The sequence below is a fragment of the Homalodisca vitripennis genome, chromosome 2 (assembly GCF_021130785.1).
Source record: "Homalodisca vitripennis isolate AUS2020 chromosome 2, UT_GWSS_2.1, whole genome shotgun sequence".
NCBI lineage: Eukaryota > Metazoa > Arthropoda > Insecta > Hemiptera > Cicadellidae > Homalodisca > Homalodisca vitripennis.
In genome coordinates, this window is record NC_060208.1 from 58,156,892 (window position 1) to 58,168,309 (window position 11,418).

The window sequence follows — 11,418 nt, forward strand, 5'->3', positions numbered from 1 at the left end:
GGTACTCCAGCACATTACCGTAATGATGTTTCTCAGTTGTGAGAACGGTAAGAATTGAAAACGGCCTATTGCAAGGCCAACAAGATCGCTAGATATTAATCCCTAGATTTCTTTGCACGGGGATCCATCAAAGATTATTTGTGCCAGGTAAGAATAAAAAATTTATGGGAACTAAAGCAACGCATATGACTGTAATGAGAGGAACGCCAGTTATGCTCACAATCACATTGAACTCTACTAAATACCTAAGATATCAGTCTTGGTTGTATTTATAATCTGTTAGCATTGTTGTTCAAAAATAAAGAGAACATTATTAAACCTAAGTGTGTTATTGTACTCGTACATGTGTTGTCAGACTGTTGTACAGTAATTATTCATTATCTATATAATACATGTTTTAATTATTGTACACTAACCGTCTAGCTACAAATATTAATGTTACTGTGTTGTCGTATATATGTTAACTATTGTACAATAACTGTCTAGCTATAATACATGTAGTTAACACCACTGCTGGTGTAAACCGAGAGAGATCGATCAGTTCCTTTGCACCGCAAGGCGTTTGCTTTATTTTTATACACAATCAAGTAAAATCAAACAAGGTGACAACCACATACACCCATCAGCAACTATTTGCACATAGTAACATCGTAACCTCGCACTATGACTATGAGGATGTCTTCCACACATTTCCACTTGACCCTCGGTTTGGACTGAGTTGAAGCTAGGACTTTTTGCTCAAACTCTTCCATAAATATATTGGTGAAAATAGACTGTAGAGGAGACCCAATTGCCTTTCCCTCATATTGATGGTAAATTTTACTATTCATTTACGGTAATTGTTTTGTACATGCTTATATATTAGGAGTTTTTACACCTGAAGAAGATGAAAGATTCAATCTTTGGAACGTGGTGTTCTCCTTTTGTAATATATAACGATGGCGAAAGTTCAAAATCTTACAATCCTTTTCAATCGTCCATCGTGTGATAAGCTTGTTATAGATTATATCAAATCTGAACTAACCCATTTTTCATTTTAAGATATTCCATACAGAGTAGCTCAAAAAACGAGATTAGTTTTAGGTATTGCACTAGATAATAAATTAAACTGGCAACCACACATTTACAACTTAATTATAAATTACTTGAAAGTTGTCTTTTTACCTAGAAACCTGAATTTATCGGTAAGCCTACATAATTTCCTGCTATCCTATTATTGTCTTTTCCACTCACTAATAAATAATGGAATACGTTTATGGGAGAACTTCGGTCATGAATAAAATTTATTTGTCTGGAAAGAAAAGTAGATTTTTTACAACCTTTGTACTAAGCAACAATGTAGATCTATGTTTTTAAGAGGCAGAGCCCACGTTGTCAAGTTAGTATTGAGCAAAACAGTGAAAATTCTTACGTCAAAGTTCAACTCATCAACATAGAATTAGGATAGGCTATTACAGATAATGTGTATAGCCCATTGTCTGAAGATGTCCATTTTTATAAGGTTCAATTCAAATTATCTGATCTTTTCTTTTACTGAGCATAGGCTTGTTCCTTTGTCCAACAAAGAGTATTTAACTCCTTCTTTGACAGAATTTTGATTATTTATATGAAATTATTGCTTTTTTGGGTTTGCTTAACTTTATACCTTGAGGTTTTGACACCTGAAGAGAGCAGATTCCAATCCTAGAAATTCAGCATTATATTTTGTTGATATAAAACAGTGGCAAATGTCTGAAAATGATATAATACAGTTCACCAATATCTTCTTCCAATAATGTTAGTTTTGCATACATTTTAGTTTTCATTTTATAAAAATAAATTCAATTTATAGTGTGCCTCAAAGAGCATCTAGTAATCCAACCCTAAGAAAAGTATGACAAATAATATGATAAGTAAATATATTTAAATAAAATTGGTTGCTGGAAGGTGAACGTTCAGTAGAAAAAGGTACATACAATGAAGTGTATTCGCCAGAGAGGTTAGTAGGAGGAACTTTAAATCTCCTTGTCAATGATTATGGTGTTGGCTTCACTGAGGTGGTTATTTGAGAAAACGAACAACGTCTGACTTGAACATGTTTTATTGGAATGTCCCAAGAACAATTATACAACACAACACTGTTTCCAAATAATAAAACCACCAAGTCCAATAAATATGCAATCCCCAAGAAAGACATTAATCGACTTGTTGAAACAAACAGACATTGAAATCTTCAGGGAAATTAATAAATTCCTATCCATGATACAAAGAACAATGTAAATCTAACCATACCGAATAACAGATCAATTAGTACACATAAACGTTATCCTGGCCTGGGTTCTTCCACCCGTTGTCCACCTTTTCGGGATAGGCTATGCCTGAAAGACACCTGGCAGAGAAGATCGCATTTAATTATCTGCTCCTTAACATCCAGATATATTAGAGATCCCTAGCAAAATCCTATTCTATTTATATTTACTAATGGACATAATAGGGTTATAACACACTTAGGTTACTCTTAGATTACTTAGACGTGAAACGGTCCTTGGTTGCGCAGTGGACAGATGTCGCTGCGCGCATGCGCGGCCCGGCCCGCTCACCGAGCAGCGCTGTCAGTCAGTTCTATCTGCTCTACGAGTGAAGTGTCTATTAGTGTGACTAAAAACATACGTATCAGTTGTTACAATGGACAACGGAGGTGCTTCGGTTTCTAAAATTGTAAAAAAAAAACCTGTTATTCACAGTCAAGCACGCGAAATAATATACAACGTTTACAATATATGCATAAACAGTACCCCGGAATGTCAGGAAAACAATTCAGACTAAAAGTGGCAGATGCTTGTGGGAAATCATCAAGTACCGTGTATAGAGTTTTAAAAGAAAGTGAAAATTCCCTGGGAGAAACAAAGAAATTCACCACTCCCCATAAAAGAAGACCAAGAAAAAAGGAAAAGAGTGATTTCGATGATTTTAATAAATGCTTACTAAGAAGAGTGATAAACGAGTTTCACGTAACAGAAGAGGAAAGGCCAACATTAAAGGGTATTTTAAGGGCAATGAAAGAAAGAATACAATATCAAGGGAGTGTATCTAGTTTAAGAAAAATTATTCTGGACCTAGGTTTCAAGTGGAAGAGGGCAGAAAATAATGGGAAACTCCTCGTAGAAAAGTCAGATATTTGGAATATGAGGTTAAATTATTTGAGGAAAATTCAAGAGTTTCGTGAAGCAGTGCATAACATTGTATATATGGATGAAACTTATTTTCACAGCTCTTCTGCGGTCTCCAAGACTTGGACAGAAAGTGAAACCAAAGATTTAAAGAACCCAATAAGTAAAGGGAAACGGGTGATTGTTCTCCATGCTGGTAGTGAAGATGGGTTCGTCCCTAATGCCGTGGTAATGTTTGAATCTGGAAAGAAGACAGGTGATTATCACCAAGATATGAATTTTAAAAATTATAAGAAATGGGTAGAAGACAAACTTGTTCCAAACCTAAAGAAGAACAGTGTTCTAGTTATTGATAACGCGCCCTACCATAATGTACAGTTAAATCCAGCACCAACATCGTCTAGTTTAAAAAAGGATATGATCAAATGGTTAACTGTGAAAAATATTACTCACAACTCAGCTATGTTAAAACCTGAACTGTACAACTTAATAAAAATTATTAGGAGAGATTTATTATTAGCTTGGGGGAAGACAATGAAAGTGAGGGCAGTGTCAGTGATAGCGAAGGAAGTGATGCCGATTGCTCCGGCCGTTTCGAAGAACAAATCACCGATGACGACTGCATGGCTGGGATTACTCCTTTAGTGGATGATTAAGGTAAGTCTAGTGTATACAACACAGCACAGAAAAAATTAATACATAAGTTTTTATTATTCATTAAATATTTATTCATCGTAATATTTTATTTTGTTAACCAGCAAAATCTTGGAGTCGTGTAATTTTAAAGTCGTGTAATTTTAAGCGAGTACAATGCCTAGACACGCGCATCAGCCCAATGTCTGCAGTAGTGCTAGTAGCTGCCGGCCGCACCTGCCGTTCCGCTCCTCTTAGGGTAAAAACATAGTGGAGCGGCGAGTGAAGAGTCAAGCAGTGAGTCAAGCTGAGCGTAGTTTAATACAGATGCAAGAGGCATTCCCATGCGTATAGTGAAGCTGCGAGCTACGATAGTAGGGAATGTACCTTTCTGCATACATCTCATCCGTGTTTTCGACATGCAGTTGATGTTTGCTTACAGATAGATCATCGCAAATTGTAGCTACAGACTGGTCCACATTAGTCTTTTGTTTCTTCATAAGATTTCCAGAAGTAGGTCTGGTTTTGAATTGAGTTCTCAGAAAATCTAACATCAAGAAATAGGGCCAATTAGATTTATGAACTGAATCAGCGCTGGATCCCGACCTCTCCTCCTGCATTTTCCTCACCTCCTTTCTGTAGTAGTGCCTCAGTGACTTCCATTTGCTTTGAGCTTCTTTCACTGCAAAAAAACAGAGTATATTAAACACAATTCATCCATCCATTCATTCGTTCAAGAGTCTGTAAATCATTGAATGCTTTCAATAATTTCAGTCTAAAATTATAATATTAATTAGTATTATTATTACTTTTTTCAGATACTTGGCGACAGGAGCTTCATTCAAGAGTTTATCATTCTCATTTCGTGTTGGTGCGTCCACAGTTAGCAAGATAGTAAAAGAGACCGTTGTACAAATATGGAATGTATTGCATCCTATTCATATGCCACATCCCACAAAAGAATGTTTCGTCCAGACAAGCAAAGACTATTATCAATTATGGAGTTTTCCAAACTGTTTAGGATGCATTGATGGAAAGCATGTCAGAATTTTGTGCCCACCGAATTCAGGAACAATGTTTTATAATTACAAAAAGTTTTACTCAATTGTTTTATTAGGAGTTTGTGATGCAAATTATAGATTTCTTGTAGTTGATGTCGGGGGATTCGGCAAACAGAGTGATGGAGCCACTTTTACTTCATCTGCCTTTTACTAAAAGGCACACAAGAGCTCGAAAAAGTATTGAATGCACGTTTGGAATCTTGTATTCAAAATGGAGACTATTATCTAAGAATATTGAAACAGGTCATAAAACTGCATATATGATAATTAAGAGTGTATGTGTTCTTCAAAATACTATTATAGATCGAGAAGGCTTTGAGAGGCATTTGACAGAGGTCAAAACAGTTCAACCCAAGAATATTCAGGTTCCAAGAAGGCAGCGGCAGAGAGGTCGTCAGTCAAGTGATGCTCTTCTTATGCGGGACACATACACACAATACTTTAACGAAAATATGATTCATTTTACGAAAGAATGAACAAAGTAGCCTATTATTGTAATTATAACTTATAATGAATATACTGTACTGTACTTCAAGCTTATTGCAGTAAAAATTGGCTATATATCTACTTAAATGTATAATGTTTAAAATACAATTAATATATACACAAACGTACCTGAACAATTATTTTCTGCTCCAACCTCCTTCCAAAGCTTGTCCAACGTATATCTATTATGGTGGTCACTCAGTTGTTGGTTCCATATAGCTTCACGATTCCGGATCGAAATAACAAAGGCCTCCACGTTCATTTTTGTAGGTTATGTTACAATAATCACTTGCGCAGGAAGCCCCGAGTCAACTGGAGCTGCGCTGCAAAGAAATCGTTTATGATTTCACGAGCGGCGAGTCAAGATTCATGTCGATGCATGAAGCGCTTCTTGGCGCCTCACTATGTTCGGGTCAACCTAAACATATTGCGTATTTAATGACGCGCAGCTTGACTCACTGCTTGACTCTTCACTCGCTGCTCCACTATGTTTTTACCCTTACTCACCCCGCCCCACCCTTCTCCACAAACTCCACACCCCTCCATGCGCGAACCGTTTCACGTCTGAGTAATCTGCAATCTGCCTGTAACTTAGGTTAAGTTCGAGAAACCAACATATACAGATAGAGATTGAAAAGATAGCATGCGTTTCTACCATAGAGGAACCTTCTCCTACAGATGAACGTTCTACCAAAGAGGAATGTAATAACTTTGTGTTGGGGATAATGTAATGGTGATGTGACAAATCATTCACTCTATGTATACAAGTATCTAATACTACTAATGTAATCACCGTTTACAGGCAACCACAATGACCAAGTGACTGTGTTCATTATGTCTTTTTTTTATTAAATAAAAATATGGTAATTTCAATAAATAAAATAGCAGTGTACATTGAAGCTTCGTAGGAAATACCCAAAGCCTGCCTTCAGGCAAAAAAAAAAGTCTGACTGAATAACGTGTGCTGCTGTGCAGCCGGTGGAAACCAATAGGCTTGTTTGTATAGTACCGTTGTTATCAGTAGAGTTTGTGATGTTTTTAATTTGATTACAATTTTTATCTAAAGTTAGGTACCTAGTAGTAAGGTATACTGTTATCTCATCGGGTGAAGCCAACTGTGTTGTCGTTCTTTCTGATTTTAACAGCCTTTGATTCTATAAAATGGAGATTAGTTTTAAGAACAAAAGAATTCTCGTCACCGGTGGTGGGAAAGGTCAGTAATAATTTGTTTTGAAACAACAAAGTACGGCTATAAAAATAACTGCTATACATCTTTATAATTTATACATGGAATAGACCCTATGCACAGAATTATGTTTAAACTAATTAGACACTCTATTTGGTAGTGTTAAGTGTTGCCATCTTTGTTGTTGAGTTTAGGTTATCATTTGAGGTTATCACAACATAAACAAATTGCATTGTTTAGTTTGTTACAGTTACTATCAAATTTCTAAATGTATAAAACCATTTATAAAGCTACTTTTTTGCTGTATTATATAAGTGGTCACAACCACAATGGAATCAGGGTACTAAAAATTATCAATTACAAATACCTAATTGAATAAAAAACATTCTAATTATAATTGTTTACATTTAATTATTGTCAGCTCTTTTTAATGTATCATATAACAATATTGCTCCAAATTTATTCAAACTAAGTAAAAGTACTTGAGTAATGGCCACAACTACAATGACAATGTAATGTAACATGTATTGAGTACATGTTATTTGTAACACAAACTGTCAGGCACATTTATCCTTCAAAATAGTAAAGAGTCACTAAATGTTACATTTTATGAATGTTACACGTAGCCTGGGTAGTTTTTTTTTATTCATCATTAAATTATTACTTTTTATATTTAATTACCTATATTTAACCTAAACTTTGTAGAAATTTCCCAACAAATATTTTTATGTAGGCCTACTTTTCAAATAATTTTCCAGGATTTTTTTTCTTTTATTTAGCATGAAATGTGTAAACTTTGGTAATTGGTAGGCTTACGATACTTCTAAATAATCTATTTTATTAATAAATAACTAGATTATCAAATGTTATTAATTTATAACTAACTTACTAGAATATTTATTATCAATGATTGAAACTAATTTTTAAATATCAAATAGGTGGGTACTTTTGTAGTATCTCAAGGTCACTATTATTAGAACAGTTTTTCTTACCGTTAACCTAAAATAACTACATTGTTATAAATAACAGATTTATTTGACTTGCTGTAAAAATTACATGTTATTTTCATAATTGGTTTTTGCTTTCTGCCTCCCTAAAAGATGCAATGTCAGCGAGCGGCTAGAAGTAGACAACTCAATCCCTATTTACTTATTGTTACTATGCGATATAAGTAGGTTTGGTACTTTGGGATTATACCGACCACACCAGTATGAAGAACACAAAAATATAAATTTATAGAAACAAACATGATAGAATGAAAAAACAACTCTTTAATTACAAAATTACAAACTTACAACGATTATCAATTGTTAATGGGGTCAGATTCCGTTATATGCCCCCAACGCTTAAACTTTTTTCAGTGAACTTAGAACGTTATAAAACGATGTAGTTGAGTAACAGAACTAACATTCCATCAATCAACAAGCATTTCCAGGTATTGTGATCGGTATTGTTGTGGCTGTTATCTTATCTTTCTCGAGAATCCCGATTACGGCAGGCCGCGCGGCATCACATGATTATTTAAGTTTTTTGTACGGTACATAATTGCCTTTCCATTACAATTCAATTTATATTTCTGATCAGCCCCTCTAGAATTTGATAGTTTACTGATAAGTACTATCTCGAGGGATGTTTTTCTTTCGTCAACATCAGCGCAGGGCAGCACCAAAAGTGCTGCCGAAGCCCGCGCTGATGGCCGGAGGCACTCGCATTTTGGGTAGCGGAGTGTGATCGAGAATAAAAACAAGTTTTGAGTATTTTTTTCAATAAAGAGTTTAGTTTTTGTATGGTAATGTTTGTTTTTGTTTAATTTTTGTGTTTGGAGAAATGTAGGGGTGAAACACGGAAGTACAACAAAGCGACCACAGCTGAACGGGCAGCGAGACTCTGCAATCACGTTATCTACTAGACCGCTCGACTTTGACCTCTGTTTGAGGATGGGGAGGGGTTTGCAATAAGACAATTCCTGCTTTATATTGACGAAATATTGTTCTACGCTAATCTAGTAATCAGTAGAAGCAAAATGTCAAATAACGATTCATGTCTGGGTGTGGTCGGTATAATCCCAAAGTACCGTAGGTTTAGATTAAGCTTTCATAAATATGTTACTAATAGCACCAAAGTTAAAGATATCCTTTACTAGTGCTCACGTGATGTGAGCTATAATTTGGGTCCTATTTCAAAAGATGTTTTGCTTTCTTTATCAAAAGTGCGGGGTAGCGCCACCGCTGAAGCCCACACTGATGGCCAGGGGCGTTTTTCCCCAACCGCAGATCATGTCTCAGATTGTCCAACTTTTTCAATCTCAGATTATGTCGGCTTCATGAGATAAAAAACTGTCAGTCTTTCCTAAATTTTATTGTTTTCTGGTGTTGTTTTTGTTGTTTAATTTTTAAGCATTTTTTTTTATTTTTTCAACCAACAAATATTATTATACAGTGGCTAAAGTAAACCATTGTCTTTTCTATATCATAAACAGAGGAGATAATTGTACTTTTGGTCAGAATTTTTATTTCATTTAATATTTTTAAATTAGTCTGACCTCTACCTCATTTTACTTTGTAATATGTAAAACGCATGAATAAGACCCTATATTAATTTTTTTGATAATTTTAACTAAATATGTTATATTTTAAAGTTATTTTTTTAAACTTTTTCACATAGCCTGAGATATAATGACATTGATTGTATCTTGTACCAACCACCCTTTATTGTACCTTGAGCTAACCTTTGCAACTTAAACCAAACATGTTGTGGAGTCAGGAATTATAAGTAATGAACAAATAATGAGAGAAACAATGTAATTTAATACGAGGCGTGTGCAGAAAGTAAGTACCGTTAAAAAAAAAATAAACAAACAAGTTAAACAATTTTATTTCTACATGAAAGCCCAAACCTTAAACTATTTTTCAACATAGTTTCCACCGATGTTTAAACACTTGTCACAGCGGGTAATTAATTTGTTTATACGCTTTACGTAGATGGTTCCCACCAAATAATTTAGCCACGACTCCACGGTAGTTTTCACTTTTTTTTCAATGCATTGGCCACCTAGCTCATGCTTCATGTGTAGGAACAAGTGGTAGTCAGATGGTGCCAAGTACGGGCTGTAGGGTGGGTGATCGAACTGCTCCAAACGAAATTGTCAAACCAATGTTTAATGTCACCAGCGGTATGATGGGGCTGAGCATTATCATGGAGCAACACAATTCCGTTACTGTGCATTCCTCTCGTTTTGTTTTGAATTGCCTGCCTTAGTTTTCTTCAGGTTTCACAATACCTTGAAATGAATCTCCTTGAAGTTTCACCTCTTGGGAGAAAATCAATCAGCAAAACACCTTTCTGATCATCCGCCCTTACCAAATCATCAGTGACGAGAGAAGGCCGTCAGCTCTGATTCTCATCATGCACATTTATTTGACCGCCATTGAACAATCTAACCCACTTTCTCATTATTCCTTCACTCATCACATCTTCCCCGTAAACATCTCGAGGAATAGAATAAAAAAAACGCCAATGAGTCATCAGATGTAGAATCATTCTTTTTCCTCTTAGTTGCCCTTGCTTTTTTTTCTTGGCATCATTAAAAATCGCAGGCTTGATTTTCTTTTCTTTTATATTCATTATTTTCTTATTCTGTTTTTTTTTTTTTCGGATCAAAAAATAATCATAAATTGCATCTGCTGCAATTTTTCAATTTTTTTATTAATCTCCCTGGCAATTAAACCCATAGCATCTCAGTCAAAGCTGGGACCTTACCTATAGGCTATAGTATTGTTAGGAAAATACATGAATGAGTATTACCTAAAATAAGGCTTGTCAGTGATGTCATGACTTGTTATAAATCATGGTGTCTAAAAATACCAGTGATTGACAATAGAAACATGATTTACACAAAGCAATGTGAGATCAAGATGACGTAGAAAAAGTATGAAATTAACATTAATTAATTAATAGATTGAAAAATTGAATTAACGCCTTCTTTGTAGAATGTTAATATTATTATTAACCATCAAAGTACATTGATATTACAGCTCAATTTATGAGCATTTATATATAATTGAGTATATTGATGCAGTAATGCTCAAAAGATTAAAAGAAAAACGTTGTCTAACCAAATTACTTTTGTAATCACCAAATTTATTATTCTATCTCAATAGAAATTTATTAGCTGTGAAATTGGTTATTCCCATTATATTTATCTCTTACTATTAATGTTTTTACCAGATGCATTACTATTGTTTAGTATTGTGAGAGGTTCTTTATTTGCAGGTATTGGAAGGGACCTGTGTAAAAAGTTGGTAGCCTGTGGTGGAGAGGTGGTGGCAGTATCTCGATCTAAACCCCCACTAGATAGTCTGGCTGCAGAGTGCCCCACTATTCGCACAGTATGTCTTGACATCGCAGCGAACTGGCAGCACACCGCAGAGGTTATCGGGAGTCTTGGTACGTTTGATTGCTTGGTCAACAATGCAGCTGTTGCCATTTGTACACCTTTCCTACAAGTGACACCAGAGGAGATTGACCAGTGAGTTAATACTTTCAAAATTATTTTGTTAAATATGCTTCTCTTCACAATATATTTTTTATTATTGACAGAGTTAAATTAGATCTACAATCAAGCTAGCCTGTGCTTCAACCTATCCTTTATTGTACACTGACATCCATACAGGAGAGCTTGTGTTGTACATTACCTCTGTGGTTAGGCAAATGGACCTGAGATTGCTATTTTAAAAGGTGGATAAAAAGTAATTTATTTACTGCCTTCGTGAGGGAAGACAACAATGTTACTCACATATCTCCACCAAATGGACTGCTGAGAAGTTTGCTTTAGTTAGAGCTAGTGTTTTTTCCTACAATTCTTCTATAAAGATATTGGAATAAATTGTTTCCTATATTATTG

At 35.0% G+C, this 11,418-nt stretch overlaps 2 protein-coding genes across 2 annotated transcripts; one reads left to right on the forward strand and one right to left on the reverse strand.

The window, feature by feature from the left end:
• Positions 1 to 2,286: 2,286 nt before the first annotated feature.
• Positions 2,287 to 5,591, reverse strand: LOC124355643. Its single transcript, XM_046806806.1, has 3 exons — positions 5,459 to 5,591; positions 4,170 to 4,464; positions 2,287 to 2,368 (listed from the first exon to the last, which is right to left on the reverse strand). The coding sequence occupies exons 1-3, from the start codon at positions 5,589 to 5,591 to the stop codon at positions 2,287 to 2,289; spliced, it is 510 nt and encodes a 169-aa protein (XP_046662762.1).
• A 704-nt stretch (positions 5,592 to 6,295) lies between these two features.
• LOC124356259 (L-xylulose reductase-like) lies at positions 6,296 to 11,066 on the forward strand. The gene is made up of 2 exons (XM_046807445.1): positions 6,296 to 6,542; positions 10,788 to 11,066. The coding sequence occupies exons 1-2, from the start codon at positions 6,491 to 6,493 to the stop codon at positions 11,045 to 11,047; spliced, it is 312 nt and encodes a 103-aa protein (XP_046663401.1). The 5' UTR covers positions 6,296 to 6,490; the 3' UTR covers positions 11,048 to 11,066.
• The last annotated feature ends 352 nt before the right edge of the window (positions 11,067 to 11,418 follow it).

Excerpts from the sequence above, each read along its gene's own strand:
- LOC124355643 (XM_046806806.1), bottom strand. The coding sequence starts at position 5,591 with ATGAACGTGGAGGCCTTTGTTATTTCGATCCGGAATCGTGAAGCTATA. Across the intron at positions 4,465-5,458 it reads AGCAGAAAATAATTGTTCAG|TGAAAGAAGCTCAAAGCAAA; the intron begins GTACGTTTGTGT and ends GTTTTTTTGCAG. Across the intron at positions 2,369-4,169 it reads GATGAGATGTATGCAGAAAG|GTGTCTTTCAGGCATAGCCT; the intron begins GTACATTCCCTA and ends CTTCTCTGCCAG.
- LOC124356259 (XM_046807445.1), top strand. The coding sequence starts at position 6,491 with ATGGAGATTAGTTTTAAGAACAAAAGAATTCTCGTCACCGGTGGTGGG. Across the intron at positions 6,543-10,787 it reads CGTCACCGGTGGTGGGAAAG|GTATTGGAAGGGACCTGTGT; the intron begins GTCAGTAATAAT and ends CTTTATTTGCAG.